The sequence below is a fragment of the Symphalangus syndactylus genome, chromosome X (genome assembly GCF_028878055.3).
Source record: "Symphalangus syndactylus isolate Jambi chromosome X, NHGRI_mSymSyn1-v2.1_pri, whole genome shotgun sequence".
NCBI lineage: Eukaryota > Metazoa > Chordata > Mammalia > Primates > Hylobatidae > Symphalangus > Symphalangus syndactylus.
In genome coordinates, this window is record NC_072447.2 from 139037581 (window position 1) to 139063879 (window position 26299).

The 26299-nt window shown below is 39.7% G+C and overlaps 1 protein-coding gene across 8 annotated transcripts in view; it reads left to right on the top strand.

Moving 5' to 3' along the window:
- The window catches only part of FHL1 (four and a half LIM domains 1), a 63696-nt gene that overhangs the window by 25452 nt on the left and 11945 nt on the right, over positions 1-26299 (top strand). For 2 of the 8 annotated variants that reach the window (XM_055267069.1, XM_055267070.1), the window contains exon 1: positions 23970-24058. The exons of 4 other annotated variants lie outside the window; for them this stretch is intronic. In XM_055267069.1, coding sequence (XP_055123044.1) covers positions 24037-24058 — 22 coding nt within the window. In that variant the 5' untranslated portion in view covers positions 23970-24036. Of the gene's footprint in view, positions 1-23712; positions 23788-23969; positions 24059-26299 lie in introns of those variants that run through there. 2 more of the 8 variants (XM_055267068.1, XM_055267063.2) reach the window with 2 other exon arrangements.

Here is a 26299-nt window from a genome sequence, read left to right on the forward strand (position 1 = left end):
TGGAGTGCAGTTTCGTGATCTCCGCTCATTACAAGCTCCGCCTCCCAGGTTCACGCCATTCTCCTGCCTCAGCCTCCCCAGTAGCTGGGACTACAGGTGCCCGCACCACGCCTGGCTAATTTTTTGTATTTTTTAGTAGAGACGGGGTTTCACCATGTTAGCCAGAATAGTCTCGATCTCCTGACCTTGCGATCCACCCACCTCGGCCTCTCAAAGTGCTAGGATTACAGGCGTGAGCCACCGCACCTGGCCAGCTGCTGTTTCTTTGGCTAGAGCATGAACTCTGAAGTTTGCCACAGTCTCCTGCAGTATCTGTAATCTCCTTGACACTAAGGACAAGGGTTGGTTGCCATTATCTGAATGTTTAACCCCTATAGACATGTGAGTTTTCAATCCCAGGTCTAGATAAAATTGAGGTTGCAAACTTAAGGTCATCCTTTTTCTCAAAATATCAGCTTGCTAATTTTCAGGGGCACAACATAGGGTGATAGTCATATTAAGGAGGTGCTTTAAAAGGGTTGACGGCAAACATTTCAGAGGAAGGATACTTTCTGATGATGGTACCTGATGAAGAGAAGGAGCATCGACAGGTACGGGTGATTTATTTTATTCTGGAGGACTCCTGTAGTCTACTTTGGTGCTTTTCACACTTTCATGTGCAGATTCTGATGCAGCAGGTCTAGAGTAGGGCCTGAGATCCTGCATTTCCAACAAGTGCCAGGTTATACCACTGCTGATCTGAGGACTGCCCTCTCTTTGAGTAGCAAGGGGACTCTACCTTAAAGCAATCCTGAGAAAAATCAGTCAGGCAGTGATGGTGCTAATGTTTAGAACATTCACTTTTCTCTAGCCTGAGAAAGAAAAAGAGATACGAACCAGGGTATTTTGGGTTGAATCTTCCCAGATGAATCTGGATCTACTTTTGAGTTGGAGCAGAGGAGGTGAAAAATCAATTATTTTCAATACAGTATAGCACATGGAAAAGATAAATCTAACCCTGATTTTAAAATTTGTTTTAAATAAAGTGCTTCTGGTAAAAAAAAAAAAAAAAGCTAGATAATGCTCAGGAATCATGAAATGTAGGGATTAGAGCTTTTAATTTTAGGAAAATTTAGGAAAATATGGGGCTGTTAGCAAACTTGTAAATCAGACCACAGAAAATAGGATAATTATCAAATCCCTGGTTATATGATAACCTTGTAAGCTATAAAATGATTTTAAAAAGTTGGAAAGAAAGAAATCAACAGTTTCAAATATATACAGTCCTATATTGAAAAGTATAATTAAAATGAAAAAGCACCCCAGGAAAAATTTGTGGCACAGATGACAAGATACATAATTTCTATATCATGCATAGAGCTCATACAGATTGTAAGAAAGGTGCGCACAGGCCTAGCACGTGGTAGGTGCTTCCTAACTGTTGGCTGAATGAATTATCCAATTGATAGATGGGTAAAAGACACTCAAGTCATATCACAATATAAAGAAATGTGTGGAAAACATTCAGCCTCACTGGTATGCAAAGATAAGCATATTTAAACATCAACAAGGCACACTTTTACTAAGCAGAATTACAAAAAGAAAACCCAATGTTAATATGGTTAACTTGAAATGAATATGCACTTATTCACTGCTGGTAGCAATGTAAGTTGGTACAAAGTCTTTTGGAACATTGTTTGCCAATACATGCCTAAAGGCACAAAGATTGGTACCCTTTAATCTAGTAATCATACTTTGGGAAATGTGTTCTGAGAAACAAATTATTCTAAGAAAAGAAAAAAAGCTGTATGTTATAAGTATTCATCACAGTGTTATTTATGAGAACAAAAAGAAAGAATTTAAATGTCTAATGTGAAAAAATAGTTCATTTATTCAATAGTTTTGGTTGAGTAGATTATGATACATCTATGCAGTGGAATTTCATGAATCTGTTAAAAATTATAATTTTCACACTTACATTAGCAATATGAAAGAATTTGTATAATACAGTCTTACTAAAAAATGCAGGATGCAAAATTGTATATATGCTGTGATTGTAACTTGCAAAGTGATATGTACCTGTGGACAAGAACTAGAAGGCACAAGGAAAAAATGTAAGTATCACTTTATTTGAAGTTATATTCATGTTGTGATATTGTTTGTACATTTTGCTATTACTTAGATGTTGAGAATCTTCCACTTTTATGTACTTAACTCCATATCACAAGCCGGATATTCTAAGCTATCACAGAGTAGGTGCTTAGTAAGTAACCAAGAAACATGAGGACTCCTGTCCAGAGCCTAAACATGGGGTTCCAATGCTCTAGTTCCTTCTCGCTTGTTGTGTTTCATCATCCAGAGCCCCCATTTCTCTTTCTTCCGTATTTGGTGGTTGGTAGAGGCATCTTGGTATATACCACATGACACCAAGTATAAATATTTGTTTCAGAGCTTTTAATGAATGTGTAGCAGTGCTAGGCAGGGAATGAATCTTCATGTTTAAAGGTCTAGCGTCCACTTAAGGAACATCTTAATGGAGCTACAGCTCAAGAGCAATGCCCATTTCATCTTCTGATTTCCTTTAGATAAGCAACAAAAATTCGCTTTAAGGTCATGAGCCTCCTTACAGCAGTCCCTCTCACCTTCAGCTGTATTCCCTGTTTCAGATATACTTGTTTCTCTGCTGTAAGTACACTTTTCTCTTCTAATTAGGTCAGTTACTTCATGTCTGTTTTTCTTTTTTGACATGGTTTCTTCTGGCTTTGGCACCACATATTTTCCCCATATGTCATTGCCTCTGGAGCTTCATGTTGCAATAGTTTTTCAAGGGGAACGGAGAGCACATTGCTAAGGGTGGGGGATGGCTTTTGCCTCTTTTGCCTGCCCTTTGCTTCAGTGAGTGTTCGTATTTCTTTTGGGCCTAGTTCTGTTTGGTTTTGTAGTCTTCAGAGTCAGTTATGTTTGGACTGAAAGATACTTAAGTAAAAATAATGGCAAGTCAGAGATATGTCTGGCAAAGGTGCAGCACATTTGTTAAGGTTACTGGTTTATTTATCTCCCTTGTCTCTATGGCAACTAAATCTGGGTCTGGGATTTAATGGACTTAGTTTTGACCTCTTCTAACATCTCCTAACTTTTCCCAGCCTCTGATTTAGAAAGAATTCATTTTCACTTGAGGAGAGAAACTCTCACTTAAAAAGGGGTCCTAACTGGACTCTCGAAAAGTGGAATCTCTAGTCTTTGATTCTTACACAGTCTTCAACCAGAGTACCCATTGTGGTTGTAAAGAAAGCTAAGAAGTCATGTAGAAATATATACACACAGGCCGGGCGCGGTGGCTCATGCTTGTAATCCCAGCACTTTGGGAGGCCGAGGCGGGCGGGTCACAAGGTCAGGAGATCGAGACCACGGTGAAACCCCGTCTCTACTAAAAATACAAAAAAATTAGCCGGGCGTGGTGGCGGGTGCCTGTAGTCCCAGCTACTCGGAGAGGCTGAGGCAAGAGAATGGCGTGAACCCGGGAGGCGGAGCTTGCAGTGAGCCGAGATTGCGCCACTGCACTCCAGCCTGGTGACAGAGCGAGACTCCGTCTCAAAAAAAAAAAAAAAAAAGAAATACACACACACACACACATACACACACACACACACACACACACAGACACACGTAGTGTCTCAAGGAAATACTTTTCTTTTTAGTGAAATAAAGTATTATTTAGTTAATGTGAATGAACTGTCTGTAAAGAGAACCTTTTGTCAGAATACCAAATCAATGGAACCATTGATTGGACATTATGCTTTTATTTTTTAAAAGTATCTCCTTTACCCATTACAGGATTATAAATTTGCACACATATAAATGTTTGAATCATATTTCAGAGTTCAAGTGTATTAAATTGTGCCATGGAAGTCCACAATAAAGATTGAGTTTGACCAGGATTCTCATGGAAGAAGTCAGATTTGGACAGCTAAGTTCAAATCTAGTGTTCCATCTTCACAATTAATGTGAAATGAGGACACATACCTGATCTCTAAGGTAGGTAAAGTCAAACCATCTTGGACTTCAGTTGGTTCAAATGAGCCTTTAAAACTTTTTCTCTTCTCCTGTATGGTGCTTTGAGACTTATAAAAACATTCCAACTGTAAGAATTTACTAATTTGTTCATCTGTTTACAGGTCTTTTCAGCTTCTCTAAGAATAAGCTCACATGTGAATTTTCTTTGAAACCCCAAAACAAAGGAGTCAGTAAGTGATTATCAAGTATTGCACAGAGACTGAGGCAAGGGAAGTGACAGAAGTCCTCTTCTGTCCTTACTCCCCAAGTATAAAATATTAAGAGTTCAGATCTGTCATCAAGTTTAGTTCAAGCCCAATAGGAACTTGTGATTACTTAGTAAGGTTTTTGAACATCATAAAAGTTCAGTGCATATGGAAGTTGTTTTAAGATTTTGTCCATCATGAACTCTTCTATTAATAGACAAAGATTTGAGAAGCCAACAACAGATGCTCACTTGTAAGAGAGAACCATGCCTGGGAGATGAATGTTGGATGCTCCTTAATTTCTGAGTTTGAAACCTTGACTCACTTGCCTTATAACCGTGGATGTAGAATATTTGTTAGATTAAGGTCATAGCTAAATCGTACAAATTTTATTATGATCGGTACAATAAGCATAGCTGGGGTCAAAGCTTTTATGGAAATCACAATGTTAAGGCCTGAAGTCCTTAATAATGCTTGAGAAAGAATGGCACTTTTATCATCATCATTATCATTGTCATCATAATTATTATCATATCAACCTTATATCACATGTTGAAAGCCCAGTGTGAACTGTGCTAATAATTGTTATAATTTAGGTATTTCATTATTGATATTTCAATTTTGTTTGAACAACTGTAGGGATCAATTTAAAAAGGAGGAAATATATAAAATTGTATTTAGAATAGTGACCTCATTGTCCTATCTTAACAGCCAGATAAGCTTTGTGCTTTGTAGAGCATCTCTCACTGAAGGATACCTAATTATTGGATAAACAATTAGTTCTTTAACAGTTCTTAGGCTGGATGCAGTGGCTCACGCTTGTAGTCCCAGCTACTCAGGAGGCTGAGGCATGAGAATCGCTTGATCCCAGGAGGCAGAGGGTGCAGGGTGCAGAGATCGCACCACTACACTCCAACCTGGGTGACAGAGTGAGACTCTGTCAAAAAAAACACAAACAGACAAAAAAAAAAAAATAACTCCAAACCAAAGAACAGTTCTTCACCTAAGTAGAAAAGCAGAAAAACAATGGTTTGTAGTCTTTGTGAGTCTGTGGACATCTCTTAAACCATGTGTGATAGGACCCATTTCTTTTTCTATTCTTTTTTTTTTTTTTTTGAGACATAGTCTCATTCTGTTGCCCAGGCTGGAGTGCAATGATGTGATCTTGCCTCACTGCAACCTCTTGCTCCTGGGTTCAGATGGTTCTTGTGCCTCAGCCTCCCAATTAGCTGGGACTATAGGCATGTGCCACCAGGCCTGGATAATTTTTTGGTATTTTTAGTAGAGACGGGTTTCACCATGTTGGCTAGGCTGGCCTCGAACTCCTGACTTCAAGTGACCTACCCGCCTCGGCCTCCCAAAGTGCTGGGATTACAAGCATGAGCCACTGTGCCCAGCTGATAGGACCATTTCTGTACACATTCATTAGGGCTACAAATTCATAATTTCCATAAGGTACTCTCTGTGTTTCTTTCCCAGGACTGGTAGAGTTTTTCCTATGGGTGGTGGTGAGAGTTTGTGTACGTAATTGTCAGCGTGCACAGGCAGAGGGATTTATAATCCAGAGGGTCTTTTGCTCCCTACAGTGGTTCAAGTGGAAACTAATTGGAGAGGGTGAGTTCCACCCTTTGCATTGGGCTCATGGGACAGGTTTGAACTGGAAAACAGTACAACATGCTCCAGTATTTTTAGCCTATCCCTTATGTTCCCAGCTCTGCCCTTTGAACTGTCAGTTCTCATAGACTTCACATAGGATCTTGACCTGACTTTTGGTCCTCTCATGGGTGTTTTCCATTTTCCTTACTGAGGCAATCTAAGGCACAAAGAGTAAAGGATTTGGTCAGAGTTACTGTCTTAAATTGTACTCTGCTTTCTCCAGGAAACGGGAAGCTTCTGAGGAGCAAGAAGCCTGATGTTTCCTCCTATGTCCTTTGTATCATTAGATACAAAGTTAGACTTAGAAGGCATTTGCTAGAGATACAATTAACTGAATGAAAGGCATTGTGTAAATTACAAACCATAGCATTACCGTGGTATTACACAGGACTGTCTTAGGATTCCTGTTCCTCTAATATCCATATTCCTGAATTGTTGGAAGAGATCCTTGAATAGAACAATCCCTTTTCCCTCATTGTAGCATGACATTATTTTTTCCCAGCATGTTATCAGCAAGTTTTTCAAACAGAAAAGTTGAAATTATACAGTGAACGCTCCTATTCCTACCACCTAGAGTCAGCAATTAAACATTTTACTATATTTGCTTTATCAAATATCCACCATTAATCCATCTTAATTTTTGGATGCATTTCAGAGTACACTGAAGGCATCCGTATGCTTTACCCCTAAACACTTCAGCTTTATCATTATGTGGTTTCAATTTTGACTTTCTTAGAGCTGCTTTCAGATTTGTTGAGATCCTGACATTTATTTTGGTGGTGGCTAAGAAGAGGTAATTACTCAAATGTGCAATATGCTCAGTTTTCAGACCCTGGGAGTTTCTCTTTGTTTGTAACTACCAGCAAGTATACGGACACATACATATCACTGTCCCTTCCCCCCTTCGTTATATGGTCACATTATTTGTATTGTTGAAATTTGGAAAGCCAGCCTAGGAAATGCAGTTGAGGGGCTTGTGGATATAAATGAAATCAAAGAATTGGGGTTGAGAATAGTAGGGCAAAAGGTTAGAGTTAGCTACTGTAAAGGGGGAGGATAGAGTTGGGTATAAGGAGTGGGGAAGAGATTCAGATCAGGAAGTTACCAGCATGATACCACTTTCATATATGAAGTCTAGAGAGGGTTTGGTGGCTGTTTATATGACCTAAAGGTCGTGGATTGAATAAACACTAAGAGTGCAAATAGTCCTTCCAGTCTAGTGGTTTTCATATTATATTCCATGGAACCCTAGAATTCATAGACATGTCTCAGAGGTTTTACCAACATTTAAATTGTACTTTCGCAAGTATATTGAACTATTTTTAAAAACACTAATAAGAAAACCCAACAAAAACACTTGACTGTGTTTTATAGAAAATTTTAACATCCTGGAGAACACGTACTGATTGACTTTATTTTATTTTATTTTATTTATTATTTTTTTGAGACGGAGTCTCGCTCTCTTGCCCAGGCTGGAGTGCAATGGCGTGATCTTGGCTCACTGCAACCTCTGTCTCCCAGGTTGAAGCGATTCTCCTGCCTCAGCTTCCTGAGTAGCTGGAATTACAGGCGCTCACCACTACGCCTGGCTAATTTTTGTATTTTTAGTAGAGACAGGGTTTTGCCATGTTGGCCAGGCTGGTCGTGAACTCCTGACTTGAGGTGACCCCGCCCGCCTTGGCCCCCCAAAGTGCTGGGATTACAGGCGTGAGCCACCGCGCCCGGCCCTGATTGACTTTAACATAAGTAAAGGTTATTAATGTCAACCTAAAATAAAGTTTTGACTAACACTTATCTGTCATCCATCAAAGTCGGGGTAGTATTTCTATGTGGGAATAAAGACAAAAGGTCCACAGCAGGACCATTACACTAAAGCCATGGGTGTTAAGGCATTGGCCTGCAAAAGCTGAAGTTACGTTTTGGTTTCCAGTTACCATGAGCACTTATCCACTGTTATATTTAGATTTTTTTTTCTAGTACCTTTAGGAATCTGCAAACAGACGAGTATCTGCTTTAAACTTGAAACGACCATAAAAGGAGAGAGATGGTTAGGATGCTGGCGGCTGGCTACAGTGTCATCCTTCAGATGGGCCTGTGTGAATGGATTAGGGAACCTTCAAAAAGGTCTCTCTTCTGGCCCAAACTGCTCAACCTAGTCTGAAAACGTATGTGTGCAATATTGCACTTCATGATGAGATGTGATGTTTAGGGCTTCTTTAATAATGCCTAAAAAAACCTTAAAATGGGCTTGGCAGATTTCTTTCATTTGGAGGCTGTGGTACTCAACTTTGGTGTTTTTCATTACAGACTGTACCACATTCTGTGCCCATAGTTTGAAAAACATTTTGGAAGCCAATACCTGTTTGTGTGTAGCTGCAGTCAATTTTTAAAGGTTTTGCTGATACATATTTTATTTTCCCCTAACCTTTATTAAGATCTTCAAAGTTGAAATGACTTTGCAGTGGCCATCTTTATCCCCATCATCAAGAGGCTGCCATTAACAGGATTTTATTCTACCTGTTTTATCACTATCTATCCATCCCTCCATCCCTCAGTCTGTCTTATTTTTGGATGCATTTCAAAGTGATGTAGCAGATTTCACCAGTTAACTTCATAATATTTTATACACTTGAAGTCTAGCTTTTTGAACAGTACACAAATGTGACTAAATTGCTATAGAATGCTGTGAAAGAAGGTATAAAATAAATGCCCCAGTTTTGCTTGGAAAAAATTTAGGAGGCTTGTTTTAAAAGTAACAGGTATTCTGGAATCCTGGCATGGAGTTGGAAAAAAATATACTAATTTTAAATTGGAACTTTTTTGTAACTCAGACATTGCTGACCCCTAAAAAAGAGGGGATACACTTGTAAATTTTATTTTCATCCCAGGCAGGAGCCAAGTAACTTCCCGTTCTTATAGAGAGGAAAGATCATCTTGAAAAGTGTTACAGACATAGAATGTTGGTTACGCCCACAGAATCAATTGCATTTGGAAGGCAGAGGAACAGTTAACTGAGGACTAAGTTGATCTATGCAGGGTCTGAGTCCAAACCCTGGTGTCAAGGCGTTAAGTGCAAATTATTATTATTATTATTATTATTATTATTACTGAGACGGAGTCTCACTCTGTCGCCCAGGCTGGAGTGCAGTGGCGCGATCTCGGCTCACTGCAAGCTCCGCCTCCCGGGTTCACGCCATTCTCCTGCCTCAGCCTCTCCGAGTAGCTGGGACTACAGGTGCCCACCACCACACCCGGCTAATTTTTTTTTGTATTTTTAGTAGAGACGGGGTTTCACCGTGGTCTCGATCTCCTGACCTCGTGATCCGCCCGCCTCGGCCTCCCAAAGTGCTGGGATTACAAGCGTGAGCCACCATGCCCGGCCTATTATTATTATTTTTTAAAGAAAACACTCTTGTTACAATTTGGACAGAGAGAATGGTATGGAGATGAAAGGTTCTTGTGTATGGCTTTTGCCCCTATTTATGTGGAAAGCACGCCCTACATTCTTTCAAAGCTGTGTTGTTCCCTTTATTCTCAGTCCCCAGAATTGTGTGCAAACACTCTCTCTTGGCCCAGGGGTTTGGCTGGGTGTGTTTCCTTCTGGAAGTCTTCACTAGCACTCTTGAGTTAGCTGGCAGGAGATCCCTTGAAACCATTTCCAAGCATTTTCTCACTTCCCTATAGAGGCTAATCCTGTACTTTCCACTTCAGTTCCAGCTGCTGTTGCTTGGGAGGAAACAGATTTCTGCTGTGTTCTCAATCTCCAGACGGTTCATGAAAATTTAATGTGTAAGAACAAAGAGGCTGGGCGCAGTGGCTCACGCCTGTAATACCTGCACTTTGGGAGGCTGAGGTGGGTGGATCACCTGAGGTCAGAAGTTCGAGAGCAGCCTAGCCAAGATGGCAAAGCCCTGTCTCTACTAAAGATACAAAAATTAGCTGAACGTGGTGGTGGGCGCCTGTAATCCCAGCTACTTGGGAGGCTGAGGCAGGAGAATTGCTTGAACTCGGGAGGCAGAGGTTGCAGTGAGCCAAGATTGCCAAGATTGCGCCACTGCACTCCAACCTGGGCAACAGAGCGAGACTGTCTCAAAAAAAAAAAAAAAAAAAAAGACAGAAAATATATTTTGGGCAGAGATTAGTTGGGGGATGTGGGTAGGAAACCTGGTGATTAGATATATTTAAACGTGTCATGTCAGTGTAGAGTGTGAATTAAAAATAAATTATATATGGAGAGTTGTAAGAAATTTACCAGTCCCTTGAGACAGACACATGCCCCTTTAAAACCCATTAAAACTCCTTGGCACAATGGAATAACATGCACTTTGGTCTTGGAAGAAACTATTAGGTTGCATGTTTTTGATTTCTCTACCACTGACTTGCTCTTTGATCTTGGAAAGTGACTGACTTGTCCTGTGATTGTTTCATAATCACCCATAATAAAACTGATTTACTGTATATAGTGAATAGTTAAGTTTAAAACTATATCTAGTTTCCATTATAGCTCAAGTTTATGTATTATTTTATTAGCGTTTAGATGTTAACATTAAGCTTTCAAATCAGATTAAATTTAATTTGAAAAAAGGTTTTGTATATGAATACTTTATATTCTGCAGTTCATACATGCAGTACCACCCTTAATTAAATGATACTTCCACAAATCAGTTTGGAAGATTTTCTTCCTGAAAAATGTATGTTTAAAATACATAAAAATTGATGGGACCATGTACTTATGGCTAGTCGGAAAGTGGAAAGTTTTTTAGATTTATGCTTAGGACAGGTGATAGTACTTGAGCTTCTATTCTTAGTTTGACCTTGCCTCCCCCACCCCCTTAAAGCAAGACACTTAATCTCTTTAATGTCTCAGTTTATTCATCTTTAACACCTGTATTCTTATTTCATGAAAACAGTACCTGGTTTATATTTGGTAGCATTTAAGGACTTGATATAGAAGGTGGTATGGAAGTTCAAATTATATAGAAAGTATTTGTATGCTGAATGATAATCTTGACAAATTACTGATTACTACATTTAGAAAGTTACAACTCTGGAGGGAATTGATATTTGATATTGTTTTCCTGTGTGTTCTAAGTTACCACCATAACAGTAGGAAAATAAACCCTATCCTGGCTGTGTTACAAAGGGATTAACTCACTTCTTCAAGTTGTTACTAAATCTCCAGCCCTTTAAACAACAGAAATAAAAAGTGTTCCTTATTTTAATTTTTCCCAAATAAAAGTCCTATAACTAACCTTGGCTTAATTTTTTCTTTTGTTGAGGGCTTTCCAAGTTATTTTCTTTGTGAGGAACGGAGGATAAACCATGTCAGTTACTTGAAGCAACTAAAAAATACCCCGTACAAATATGTAGAGGAGTATGCTTTTGATTTTTAGATCAAAGCGAAGAAGCAAGATTTTATGGAGCTTGCTTATTATACATTTATTCCGAGCTACCTGTGCCTTTTCAAATAATTAAATATTAACTAAATACAGGAGGATTACATAGCTAGACTTTAAGTAAAACTAAAATACCCATATTAGTATTTTCTAAATTCTGTATCGTTGAAAGTTTAGGCTGATACGAAAGAGAGGGAATTCCTATCATGGGGATTGCCAGTCTTTTCACAATGACCTGCTACTAGATTTTATAGTATATGATAAATGTGTGTGTGTTTATTGTGAAAATTGTGTGAGTCATATGAAAAATTAAGTCTACTTGAAAAATCAAAAGACATTACCTACTTGGGTACAAAGCCTGATTTATATATATATTTCTTTAATGACCATATTATGTTATATTAAAGTTTGTATAGTACTTGGACATATATTATTTAATTTCATTCCTAAAAAAATTCAATAGGGAAAGAAGACAGATATTAATATTCCCATTTCATAGATGAGGAAGAAAAAATAACTTGGCTTGTAAGCAATTCAGCAGAGTCAGAGATTGCATTTGAGATTTTTGATTCTAAGTCTAGTGTGCTTTCCTTGGGTTACGACACAATAAAGTCAAAAACATTTACAGTTATTTTCATTAATTGAAAGCTTAAAATCAATTTAAAATTCTAACAGTATAAAATTTAACAGTATAAAAATATTGTTAATTTTATGATGTTAATTTTTAAATTGATTTTTGAATTTGCTAAAAGTGTTTTAAAATCAGTATCCTGTTTCACAATTCCTGAATTAATCTCTTCTCTGTACATTTCCTGTTCCAGTATGATAATTTATATATATATGCTAAATATATATATAAATATATATGATATATTTATATATATATATGCTAAAGCATTTACTTATGGTATTAAATGAGTACACAGTTTGAAGGGAATTAAAATTAATTAGATCTTGCAGTTCTTATAATACTCCTGGTTTGCCACACTGAATTGCCATGACATGGCTGGGGATCCCTGTTTTACATCTAACAAAGATAGCTGCCAGTGTACTTAATTTTAAAACGGTCTCATCTATTAAGCTGCTTTATAAACATCAACCCCTTTTCTGAAATCCAAAGTTAGTTTTTTAAAATGTTCACTGATAATGGAGTGGGGGTGCTGGTGACATTTCTCTTGTTTATCTGTAAAGACAGGGAGGTGCAATCTAAGTTAGGAAATCAGTGACAAATAGTCATAGAACATGGGTCACCTGGCTTCAATTAGTTATGTGACCTTTAAGAAAACAAGTGCCCATTTCAGAAAAGACTGACCTTTGAGGCTACAGACATCAAGCTACTACTCTACTTTAAGGAAGAAACAATGACAGGGTTAATTTAAAACTCTGATGCAGACAGAGTTGAAAAATCCATGACAGATTTATATAACGAACGTGGATGGTGTTTTGTTTTCCCAGAATGCAGTTTTAAGGTCAGACCTATGACTCAGAGCTGTGCACTTCCCTGGTGGTATGCATCAATGACATGTTGCCAGTCTAATCGTCCAGAAGGGCTTGTGCCCAGCTCAGCTTGCTCCATTATAATCCCCAGCTGAGAAGCCACCTTTCATTTTTTAAAATAGATAAGGAAGACAGCATGAACATTTGAAACTCAAATACTATACGTACTTTATAACTTTTCAGCCTGAAGACTTGATGCACACTAAGTTGCCTCTTTGAGAAGTATAATCTCCATTGCCACTAATCCATCATGGTGTGGCACTGCATGAGGACATGTTGTGTGCATTGTCAGTATCGGCGTTTTGCTGAGTTTACTGTTTTTTAGTTCATTGGCAAGGGGATCGTGGGTTTTGGTGCAAAGAGCATGGATTTGGAATCAGAAGCCACTTCCTCTCTGGGTGGCTGATTAGCTGAGGGTAACCTTCACAGAGCTGGCATGGGATTTCCAGATGGTATCCTCTCTGCATGAACAAAAACAATGTGTCATTTCAGTAAACTTTGGTGGGTGCTCCTTGATCCACTCCAGATCTTTTCATCTCTTTCCTTTTACTCTCTCCTTTTCCTTGTAAATCAAAACTCCCATTCCTTTAGTGCCGCTGATCTCTTTTGGGGGTTAGAAGAAAGCAGTCTGATTAAACTAACTTACTACTGTTTTTAGTTGGTTCATCCTATCTTTAAAAAATGTATATATTTCAAGGCTGGGCTCAGTGGCTCACACCTGTACTACCCAGCACTTTGGGAGGCCGAGGCGGTTGGGTCAGGAGTTCGAGAGCAGCCTGGCCAACATGGTGAAACTCTTGTCTCTACTAAAAGTACAAAAATTATCTGGGCATGGTGGCACGCCCCTTTAGTTCCAGCTACTCAGGAGGCTGAGGCAGGAGAATTGCTTGAGCCCGGGAGGCAGAGGTTGCAGTGAGTCAAGATCGCACCATTGCACTCCAGCCTGGGCAACAGAGCGAGACTCCATCTCAAAAAAAAAAAAAAAAAATATATATATATATAGATAGATAGATAGATAGATTTCTTACAGCATTGTTTGTGATAAATATTTGTCAATAAGAGACTAAGTTAATTGTGGTATAGCTTCACAATTGGATACTATGTACATGTTCAAAAAGTAGAAGCTCTTTATGTACTGACAAGGAAAATTATCTGAATATAAATAAATAGAACTAGCAATAGAATAAATAGAAAAAGCAAGGTGCAGAGGAGTATGTATAGTATACCACTATTTATTTTTTTTAAAAAAAAAAAAGAGGAAAAAGAAAAAATATATAGCTGCCTATCTTATAAGCCCAGTATCTCCAGAAGCATAAAGAAGACATTGGTATCATTGGTTATCACTGGAGAGGGGGAAGTAGATGTCTGGGCATAGATAGGGGGAAGAATACTTTTCACTGTGTATTCTTTCATACTTCTCCAAAAATACATCTTTGGAAATAAACCCATGCAAAAAAAAGAATGTTCATAACAGTATTATTCATAGTGGCTAAAAAGTGGAAATAACCCAAATGTCCATTACCTGATGAATGGTTGAACAATATGTGGTTTATCTGTACAATGGACTACTATCCAGCCATAAAGAGAACTGAAGTACTGATGCATGCTATAGCATGGATGAACCTTGAAAACATTATACTAAGGGAAAGAAATCTGCCACAAAAAGCTGCATATTGTGTGATTCCATTTTTATGGAAGCATTATGCTAAGTGAAAGAAATCAGCCACAGAAGGCCATATATTGTATGATTCCATTGCCAGAAGTGGCACATCCATAAAGACAGAAAGTAGGTTAGTGGTTCCCAGGGGGTGGGGGTGGGGTGTGCAGAGTGATAGCTAAGAGATCCAGAATTTCTTTGGGGGTGATGAAAATGCAGAATCAGATGGTGGTAATGGTTGATATACGTTATGAATATACTAAAAGCTGCTGAGTTGTACACTTCATAAAGGTGAATTTTATGATATATAAATTATTTTAAATTTTACTTAGAGATGGGGGTCTCACTATGTTGCCCAGGCCAGTCTTGAACTCCTGGCCTCAAGCAGTCCTTCTGCCTTGGCCTCCCAAAGCACAGGCATGTAAATTATATCTCAATAAGTAAAATAACATAGCAAAACAACTTGAAGTCATGAACATGGAAACTTAAAGAATCACTGTGAACATATAAAACAGTGAACAACTAAAGTTTTCACCTAAGAAATGTTTTTATTCTAAAATATTTTACATATTATCTCTATAATGACAAAGGACTTCATGTTCTTTAGCTACCTTCACTCACACTCACCTGGGAATATTTCATTTTATAAGTGAAGATTGTTAACCCAAATGAAGCCCTGATTGATAAAATTTTGGGTAAAATAACTAAAAGAATGTGTGATTATCTGGAATTGAGATGTTGTAGCTGCAGGCCTTGCCCAGGCTGTGCCAGTAGGAGAGGAGGTATGGAGCCTCAGAGAATCTTTTGGACCAGTGTGCCCTTTCTCTCCTCACAGCTCATCCCAGAGCTGTCCCTGCCTCCTTAGGCTGATATGCCCCTGTTCCCTTCCTTGTGTTCTCCTGTGGTGAGCTGAGGCACAGGGTTTAGGGGGCCTATTATGATAGGAGGAGATTAACTTTGGGGCTCTAGGATGAGATCTGTGGACCTGAAAATATAGCCTCTCCGATCCTAGTCACTAACTGTTCATTCATGGAGAGTGACAGCTAAGAGGTCCGGGGTTTCTTTTGGGTGGGGATGTGAGGTGCTGGGTCATTATGGACATACAGCAATGGTCTGTCTACACAATGGTCAGATAATAGTCTTCTTACAGTCATCCCAACTCTAGATGCTTTAGCCAGAGTTCATCTTGGGGTGGGTATGGGGGATCGACCGCAACGTGTTTTTGGTCAAGAGTTGGGTAGATGGTGCATATTTTGGTTCTGCCACCCCTGGGACTTGGGCATTGCTGTACTCACCCAAGCTATGTCTCAGCACAGCCAGCCTCGTCTCCTGAGGTGCAGAGTCCTTTCTGTAAGTGGCTTGATGAGATAGGGTCTTTCAGATCCATGTCCTTGGCATTTATTCAGAATTAACTCACCTAATACGATGCTAATCTGCATTCTGGCTGGAGCTGCATATAGGTAGCCTCTTTTCATTGTTGGCCTTTATAGCCAACTTAAGCTCAGAGATGTGAATCAAGAGTGGCCTGCCTGATGAATTAGTGCTCATAAGGTAAACCCTTATTTGTTGTGTTGGAAAGTTCATTGACTCTAGCCAGAAAAGGTCTAATTATCCACTGGGCTAACTGGGCCCTTTCCTGGCAGGGAGGATGTAGGGAAGACCCTCTGTAGCTCAAGACTGGGCAGGTGACCTAGACCTATTGGGTATTTATTTCATTAGAGGATCAATAGAGCAGAGATTTGTTCTCCCCAGGTCTCCATCATCTGTTCATAAACCCTCCTGACCCATGTTGAATCCACAGCTGTCTCCACTGGGCTGTCAAGCTGCTAGAGGCCAATTCCTCTGAGTCCCTAGGACTTTGAGTTTTGCTCTCTGCTGCCCCAGTCATTCTCAGGCCCATGGTCCTTGCAGCTGGGCTCTTGGGCAACATCCTGAGCTCTTATCTCTTTTCCACATATCCCCTGTGAATTAGTAAACTTGATAAATTCTATTTGTAGGAATCTGCTGCTTGGGTCAGCCACATTTTTAGCGTGTAGTTGAATTAATAATAATATATAGTGCTTACTGTGTGCCAGCCACTGTTCTAAATGTTACAAATATTTACTGCTTTATTTCTCACAATGACCCTCTTACATAGGTACTATTATCATCCCCATTTTACAGATGGGCAAATTTAGTCACAGAGAAGTTAAGTGAAACTAGCCAATGTCATACAACCAGTAAGTGATAGAGGCAGGATTCGAATCTAGACATTCTGGCTTCAGTCTGTGCTCTTAGCCACTGCACTATATTCTCTTGAATCATTATAAAATAGATATACTGATACTAATCTCAGGGCAAATTTCCTACTATTTGTCTTGGAACTAACCGTGTTAATTGTTCAACCAATCTCATATAAAGTTAAGCCTTAAATTTCTTTCATGGAAGCCTTCAAAAATAGTTATGGTCCAGTCTAAACCATTTTACCTGAATTTCATTGAATGCAATAGGACAATCACTCCTTGTTTCATTCTCTGTACCTTAGATAATCTGGTTTTATTTATACCAGTTAGGTACATACTTCCCATGTTTGTTCTTGATTATCACACTGATTGGAAATGAGCAAGAAGGGTGGGGATGTGAGGTGAATGGGGTGTGATCTTTCCAAGTACATGTCCTTTGGTGGCTTCTGCTCCTCTAGCTGCAGACTCCCCTTGCGTTCTCCTTTCTGGACTTCGTGTTCCTGTCATTCTGTTTCATGTACTTGCTACCTGGCATGGTGAACTTGTTGTTTGACTTCAAGGGCTTTGAAATCACTCACTCTTGTTCCTTAAGTGTCAGCTGTTTAGGTAGAGCCTCTGCTTCCGCATCCAGCCTAGTCCATATCTCTCTCACCTCTGCGTCAACTACTGCTTCCAAGTTAGCCAAAGTTTATCCATAAACTTTGTTTTTCTAAGTTTCATAGGGTTTAATTGAGCAAAGAACGATTCGCGAATCAGGCAGCTTCTTGAACCAGAGTAGGCTAAGAGACTCTAGCATTAACCATAACTGTGGCTGAGATAACTTGACTGGACTCTTGCTGCTGCATGAGAGAATCTGCAAAATGTGTCATCTACACACACAACTGTCCCTTAGTCTCAGGGTCTGTGACCCAGCTTAACCTCTGTTGATGAATATAAAGTCAAGGGATAACAAATCCCATTTACCATACATAGCATTCCTAAGGTTTACATTATCATGAGTAAAGAATCCTTGCTAATATGGTACAAGGAATAGTCCCTTCGGAGTCCAGACACTCAGCTTCTAGACCTGGAGCAGCTGTTAACTGAGGGAAGCAGGTCATCTCTCCAACTCTGGGCCTCAGCTTTTCCATGTATAAAATGAGGTGATTGGATTAGGTGGTATCTAAGACCATTTCCAACTCTATTGTGCAATCTTTATGAAGCTGGAGACACCCTCAGACCTGGCCCACTTTATCTTCAGGTCCGCCAAGCCTCTCCAACTTGTGGAGGAGCCTATACTCTGTCCTCACCATGCACAGGTTGACAAACAGGAAAGACAAGCTGCCATTGAGGGTGGTAATCTAATGGCAGACCACATACCAACAAGATCACTCTGGTTCTGCAGCTGAGTTTTCACAAAACAGTGCCTGTCCTGGCACAACAGAAGAACTCATTCCACAGAAAGTTATTCCTATTTGCTCTCTCAGATATGAATCACTGTGGGCCACCGCTCTCCTCTGTCCACCTGTGATTACTCCTGCATTGAATCTGAATCAAGACACTGCTCAGGCAGTCAAATGATGGCCTTCGGGGAAACTTGGCAGATGGGAGCCAAGTGAGCTTCCACTTTATGTACTTTCAGTCCTCTGGAAATCTGGATTTCCCCTGCTATCAAAATAGACAATGCTATTGCCTAACAAAATACAGACTTCCTGAGTGACATCCAGGTCACGGCTCGATCTCTTTCCTCCTGCTGTGTTCATGCTTCCACTTCCGTGCACCATGTTAGGTTCAGATGATCTACTGACCAAACCCCAGAGAACCACTCATGAGTCTTTTCAACCTTTACCTTGAATTCTAGGGCCATCTTCTATTTGGGGTTTGAAAACACCAATGCATAATAAAGTAATGTATTAATTATGGTTTTTTGGTAAATAAAGATAGATTGTATGTTACTAGCCTTGATGTTTCACACAAGGAAGCAGAGCTCATGAATCATTATGATAACATCCCTGAACAAGGCAGTCGATCTCAGTTATCAGCATTAAGAATAAAGGTATGGATGGAAGCTTATTTGATTTGCTCTTCTTTCCTGTTATGGATATTAACCAGCTGGGTAAATTATAGAATAGGGTCATGGAATGTTTAGTCCTCAAGCATTTATCAGAGGCTTGAAATGTTCATAAAAGGTGGGCTTGGTGAATGCCAGGACTTAGCTTGGTCGAAAGGGTGTTTTGAGTCATGGTACATGGCAACATGGAAATAAAACAGATATGTCACAAGTAGGTGGTAGAAATAAACTGTAAGAGAATTTTAACATCTAAAATGTGACAAAGATTTATCCTTACCAGCTTTTCAGTTTCCTGAAACATTTATTTTCCTTTGATTTGAGATTCTGTGTTTATGTTATATATTTCTTTCTAAAACATTTTCTGGTTTCTATTTTCTTTACTTCTTTTACTTTTTGCCACTTCTGTTTTTTGAAAAATATCATCCTAGGCATGCTCTGAAAGTCATTTGTTGGGTGTTTTCCTGGTAGTGATTTTTGGTTATAGGCCCATAAAAGTAACTGTAGGATGTGGTTAGGATATTTCTTATCTCTTGGTAAAAGTCTAGTAGTAACACAGGAAGGGCACAGACTTTGGGGACAAGAGACATTTAAAATGTTACTGATCATGACATTACCAAAAATCAAAGGACAGGGGCCATGGCTCATGCTTCTTAATCTCTCTGTGAATATTATAAGGAAACTTCTAAGCCCTGGTCAACTGTGAAATGAACAGGTCTTTAGTTGAGTTAATTAGCATTTTCCAGGTGCTTTGCTGTTTACAGTGTCCTTTATTTCATGTATCTTATATCATTTGTTACAGGCCTTCTTTCATACTCACCTTTTCCTTTTCTCTGAGATTCAGAGACCCTTTGGGGAGGCTGAATTTCAGGTTTGTTTTCATTAGGACCTTACATGACCAAATCCCCCCTCTTGGGGTTCCAGGGGTGCTCCTTCATTTTACTCTCTGATGGGTATGCCATGAATTGTGACATTTAAGCAGTGACTTTGCAAAATTGGACTTGTCAGTAGGAAAAAGTACTCTTCCCACCTTAAAGATTGACAGGAACATGAGATGGCTGAAGCTGTTCTGGGCTTTTTTTCTGGCAAGGGTACATAGGACAAGAAATACTCCGGAGAGCTCAACATTGAATCACATCATATCATAGTGCATGACTAGTTGCCTTAATCTTGCAGTTGGACTCACTCAGGAGAAATTGTTGGCAGAGGGATTAAGTAGCCTGACAAAATTATATTGAGAAAAAAACTTGCAGTCTATTAATTTATTAGTAGTAGATATGAGGGAAAGAAGAGTCGTGTAAAAAAAAAAAAAACAACTGGACATGAAACCACGGATAAATCCACAAAGACTCCATTACAGTTTGTTATCAGCCCCTTGCCCCTGGCCATGACTAATGGCCAGTAATTGTCTGAGTAAGTTTTTAACCATTTGGAAATTTCTTCAGGAAAAGAAAAATCTAGTAAAGAGAGAAGGGTGACCAGAAGTCAAGCTGTGAATGAGGAAGTCCTGAAATGTGGGCCGTGGGCTAAGTGGGTCACTGAATTTGCCGTGTTTGATTCTTCGGTTGCACCACTTTGAACTTTTGAAGTTTGATCCTCCCAGTGGTGTTTCTGAGGTAGAGAGGCTAGGATTAGATTGCAGTGTGAGAAATCCCACAAACGTGATTCTACTGTAATCTCACTGTTCTCTCTCGCTCCTTGATAACTGGGATCCCATTAAAGGGGGTTCATTATTGACATCTCAGAAGAAGCTCATTGTGAAGTCTAAAATAAAGTGCCATTCTTCCCTACACCAGCTCTGCCTCCCATATTCCCCATTATTTTCCCAGTCACCCGGAGTCACAACCTCAGAGAGATCCTTGGCTCCTTCCCCTTCTTTCAGTTCTTGTAGCCCTGTGACAGTGTCCCTTACATCTAGTTATTCCTTTCCATGCCCATTGCCCCTGCCTGTCATTCTTTCAGTCTTTCCTTGCATCTCAGTGGACAATTGCATTACCCTGTGCTGTCTTCCCTGCCTCCTCTCTTCTCTGAGATCTGCTCTTCTTATCACTGCTTGCATGACTCCATCTCATTCTCCCCTTGCACCAGTTGCAGAAAGATCCTCCATGTGTGGCTTTCCCTCTTTTCTAGCTTTCGGTCCCACTACTTCCTTATCTTGTGCTTCTGTCACACCCCAAATCCCCCAGCTGCATCCTGCTTCTTGAACACGTCCTGTGTTTTTCTCATACCTTAGGTGACATGGTACCATTTTCTTGGAACACTCCCTCCCCCTTGTCTGCATGCCAAAGTCTTAATCATTCTTCAGGGACCAGGTCAAATGCTGTGACATCCATCAGGTCTCTTCTGATATCCAAACCAGATGTGATGTCTCCCTGTGATAAATCTCAGTAACACTTTATACCTTTCTTGTAATACTTGTAAGGCTCTGCCTTGCATGGTATTCATTTGTATATTTATCTTGTTAGACTTGAAAGTGAGGACTGTATTTTATTCTTTGTGACCAGTAAAATACCTTGCACCACATAGTAGGGCATCTGTCCAGTAAATGCTTGTCATATACAACAAAGCAATGGCTGGGGTGGCATTATCTACAGGTTAACCCAACAATAGATCATAATGCATCTGCAGATAGTAGGACCATAAGGATGTGTAGATAAACCCTGAAGTAAATGATGTGCAGAGGATCACATTTAGCGTTCACTGAAAAAAGCGTCCTGATACTGCTCGAGTGTGAGACTAGAAGGCCTGAAATGTAACCATCATACACCAACGAGAGTTGCTCCCAAACACCAGCCAACTCCACCAATAGTATATAAAGGTGCTTTGTAAACAGTACAGTGATTCTTAAAGATATTATTAAACATCATACTGCTAATGTGTAACAAGATTGACTAATATGCCAATGACACCTGTGACTCCAGGTACCTGTGAAATAACCAGCAAGGGTTCCGAGCCACTGATCCAAGACAGGACAAAGTTACCAACTATTCCTCCTAAGAAATTGTTTCTCATCATGCAAGGGGCCGTTTCTGTCTTGGTTTTGTGGAAGGTCTAATTCTGTGGCTTGAGGACATCTGCAGTAGGGCCAGATGTCAGAGCAGGTAGTGGTCGTGCTTCATGAAGTTTTTAGGACGGCAGAGTTACCTGGTTGATGGAAATGGAAATAACCGGAATAAATGCTATTGTTGCAGGCCCAAGCTCCCAGCCCATCCTGGCTGGTCATAGTTGACTAATTCATGGTGGTCAAAAAGTGATTCTCTTGTCTTTGAATTTTCTCTTATATTTTAGGCAAAACAGATTTGTTTTTTGATACTTTCATAAAGCTGTCTATCCATATTCTGTTGTCGCTTTTCAAAATGATCAGACACCTAAAGAACTACCATGCTTGCCTAAAAGAAGACACTTCCTGATGCATAGCTTGAAACAGGAATTGACTTCCTAAAGGAAAGTATTTGGCACACCAAGCCTATTGTTCACAGCACTGCAAGAGAGGCATTTCAACATACATGGGCTCTTCCTAAAAATATACCTTGCTAAAATCAAAAATTCAGGGTTCATTAAGGTCAATCATCTAATAAAGTAAGAGAATTTCCTCTAGGTGAAAAGTTTCAGTTTATTTTAGGGGTGTGGTGTTGTTACAACTGGCTAATCTCCACACCATAATTTAATCAGGCTGGATAAGAAAGAGACTAGAAAGGCGTGGAGCGAGAGCATAGTGTAGTTTCTCTTCTTTTCCCAGGCTTACTTTTTTCCTCTAACATGTCATAAATTTACTCGTAACAACCTGGCTTTTATTGTGTCATTTTCTAGCTAACTGGGAGTTACTGATGTCAGTTGTCTTTTAGAATAAATTACCTTAAACATTTGAAGATCATAAGAATTGGGGAACTCATTCATTCATTTACTCATGGAGCATTTACTGCTCACCTACTCTGTGCTATAGGAACATGAAGACAAGCAAAGCACTGCCCTGGCCCTCAACCTGGTAGGGGAGATGTGTGAATAGGGCCAAAACCAGTGACATGCACTGTTAAACAAGACAGTGGCTATAAAGGTGTCTGTACCAGCGAGGTCAGCTGCCTTCCTTGAAGTTGAGTGGCCAAAACCACTTTCAGGATTGCAGGTGGGACTATGTTTTGGAGGCTTGATGGACTTTTCAGTTATTTAGTTCATTCTTTCAAGGAATAGGGGGTATTGAGAGCCTCCTAGGAGCTGGGCAGTGTTCTAGGCTCTGGGGCCACTGCAGTGAGCTCCAGTACTAAACCCCTGCCTTCATGGAGCAGAGCAGGAGATCAGACAGCAAGGAGAGAGAAATCAGTGCAATACCAGCAGACTTGAAGTAGGGAAAGGAACAACCATGACTCTGGGCACCGGACAGTGAGGAGGCCAGTGAGGTGGGAGTGAGGGAAAGGGGGCTGAGGGTAAGGCCAGAGAAGGAATGTGGAAGAAGGTCCTGGAGGGACTTGGGAGCTTCCTTTTTTTTTCTCGAACATGCTCCTAATAGCCAGCCCCCAGCCATCTGATGGCCTGTTGAGCTATTATAACATTTTAGGTTGATGTCTTCATTTTCATTCATGTTTTTCTTTTTATTGTCCCTGATGCTGAAAAACAAGAGGTTGAGTTTGTGAGACAAAATTCTTCATTGTGTCTGTGGTGGGGCTAGGCATAGTCTCCCCATCTTGTTCTGTGCTGTCTGCCGTTAAGGAGGTGGGGAGATTAGGATCACTCTCCTTTCCTGTACAGTAATCTGCTGATCTCTGGAACATACTAAGGAGGACATAGAGTGACAACACCTATAATCCCCTTAATCTCTATATTCATAGTGTCTAATCTCCTTGAGTTACACTGGTAACATAAGTCTGTCTCTTAGAGTTACTTTTATCATTAACAGCACAAAAATGTATTATTTACAGGGCCAAATGCAAGCTCTTGAGGCATATAAAGTGGATTAATAAGGTTGGCTCAGCGTTAAGCTATGCCAGAGCCGAGTCCAAATTTTATTCTGGTACAGGGATGACTTTCTATGTGGCCTCTCTGGCTCTGGAGCTAATTTGGATGCTGAGTAGCCCCGCAGGTATTTATATGTAGTGTTTGGTATTTTTACTGGGTCCTATTCTTCTCCCTTGGATCACCTAAAATGGTTAAGAATTTTCTAGTGGGATTAAGGTTGTGATCTCTGGGGAGGGGTGGGACATCTGCTCTCGGTTATTTTTGTGTTAGCTGCTTCCCCTTAAATGTATGTTCACAAATGAGCCACAGCCTTATCAGCTGGGGTTGAGGGAAGACTGGTCTAGGTGCTGCTCCTGAACTGGGTCTCTGAGCCATGGCTTCCCATAGACACTCAGGTAAAAACTTCATGCTCTTTATCTTATATTGAGCACAGTTTTGTTAGGGCAGTGAATCCGTCATTTGGCTAAAAGATGGTTTTTGATGAAATGATTTTAGTCTTGTCTGAATAGTAAATAAATTATAGCTTGTCTCTGTTTTGCCTTTGCCTTTCATGCTATTTCAAAGACAAAATATTGTTCAAGTGGAATGAACAGTTTGAGTGATTTATTTTAAAAAGAATTACATAAACATGTTACTACTATATTTTTACCTTTTTCAGGACGTCTCATGAAACTATAAGAGATTGTGTGAGGAAAGGTTTTTCTGGTTAGGAATTTTTGGCTTTCTTTTTTATAAGATACAATTCTTCATCTTGACAGTGCTTTACATCCAAGGTGTTGGGAGAAGGTAAATCAAATGTGGAGCTGGAAGGAGGAACAGTTGTAACTAAGAAAGTCCATAATGACCTAGCACATCTTCCCTTTTGCTGACAATGTTTTAAATCTTCCCGAAGTAACAGCTATGCTCCTTTTGATATGATAAGTATGTTATTAATTGTTTTTTTTAGCAGAAAAAGGGGCACATTTTGGACTCCTTGGGCCATGAGCATTTTCTTCTGGTTTTGTAACCTCACAATTAAGGAAGCCCTTTGGCCATCGACAAGAAATCTATGAACTAGGGGCTGAGGAGCCAAAAGCCCAGTTATTTGAAGCCAGGAGGGTGGCTGTGGCCCTGTGGCCCTCTGCCTAAGTAACGGTTCCCTTTCTAGGGGCTGGTAAAGTCAGACAGTCTCCCAGCTTTCAGATCAGATCAAGGGACGTCATTATCTATGTTTTCTTTTTTGAAAAATCATTTTTTAAAACTCATTGCCTGTCAATATTTAAACAATGGAAATACTTTAGGAAATTTCTCTTCTTGGGGTTTTAAATATGCTGCAATGGAATGCCCTACCTTAATGAATTAATATGTAATGTCTTCCCTGTTCCCAAGTGTTCAAAAGTTGTCTGTTTTTTTTTTTCCAACCCTCAGGAGCTGTTTCACAAACATGGTACCAAATGCTTGAGATTGTGGTTATCAGCCAAGATACACATTCTCTGGGTGTAGGCAAACTAGTCAGCTGTGCTAGTTGTCGTGATGAACCTTAAATGCATGTTACCTGGTAGAATAACTCTCATTTTGTTTACTAATGAAGTGACTGAATAGTGACAGAAAGTTTAAAAGTTTAAATAGTGACAAAGTTTATAGCATACCCAACCTTGGGTTTTAAATTACACCAAATTCTTATGTCGTTCTTGTGTATGTAAGTCTGGAGGCTATAATAACTGTGGCTAAATGAGACCAATTATTTATACCTTTTAGATGATTTTTGAATTCAGGAAATTGCATTTTGTATTGCATTAGGTTAATAGGTTCATGAAAGCAGAGAAGAATCAGTCCATGAGAGAGAGAAGTCCTCATAGAAAATCAGTGTTGCCCTGAAATGGGCCCAGTATGGGCAAAACAGAAGCTAGGATAATTGGATCCAAATCCGTTTTTAGTGACTATCCATATACTGAGAGGACATTTCAAGGACAAAAAAAAAAAAATGTATACTCTTGACATGGAAGACTTTCAGTCTGCAAAATTATGTAGATTCAATTTCTTTAGCCTTTGGCCTTTCAAGTCGAAAACCAGGATTGGGGTGTGGAGGGGGATCAGGTCACTTGCCGTATTACACAGCCATCGATTCCCATCACCATCCACTGCTCAGTGGGCTGCACAAGCCCGCCAGTCTTTTCTCAGGGCAGGGATGGAAAATGAGAGGGTAGGATGAGAGGAAAGTAATCCAACTGGATTGGCTTCTTAAAATTCAGAAGATTTGAGTGAGGGTGAAACTGAACATTTTGTACTTTTGATGACCACCAAATGACTGCCTACTACTTCACCACAGCTGGAGAAACTAAAAACACATGCTCTTTTGCTGCCGGGTCAGAAATGCCTTTTTTCCCATATGAAAGAGAGGGGCTGTGTTGCACGTAATCTGTGCAACATTATGAAAAAACTTCATATACAGACAAAATGGTACTAGAATCGAATCTGGACTGCAGGAAGTTCAGTGGCACATAATTTTTCTTTTAATAATCTATATCGAACCCTCCTAACACCTGATATAATCTAAAATGGCATTAGTTATATACATCAGTGGCCTAAAAAAGATTTTTTTTTTTCTAAATGCAGCATACCAGTGAAGTTGCTAATAACACTGAATCATTCTGTAC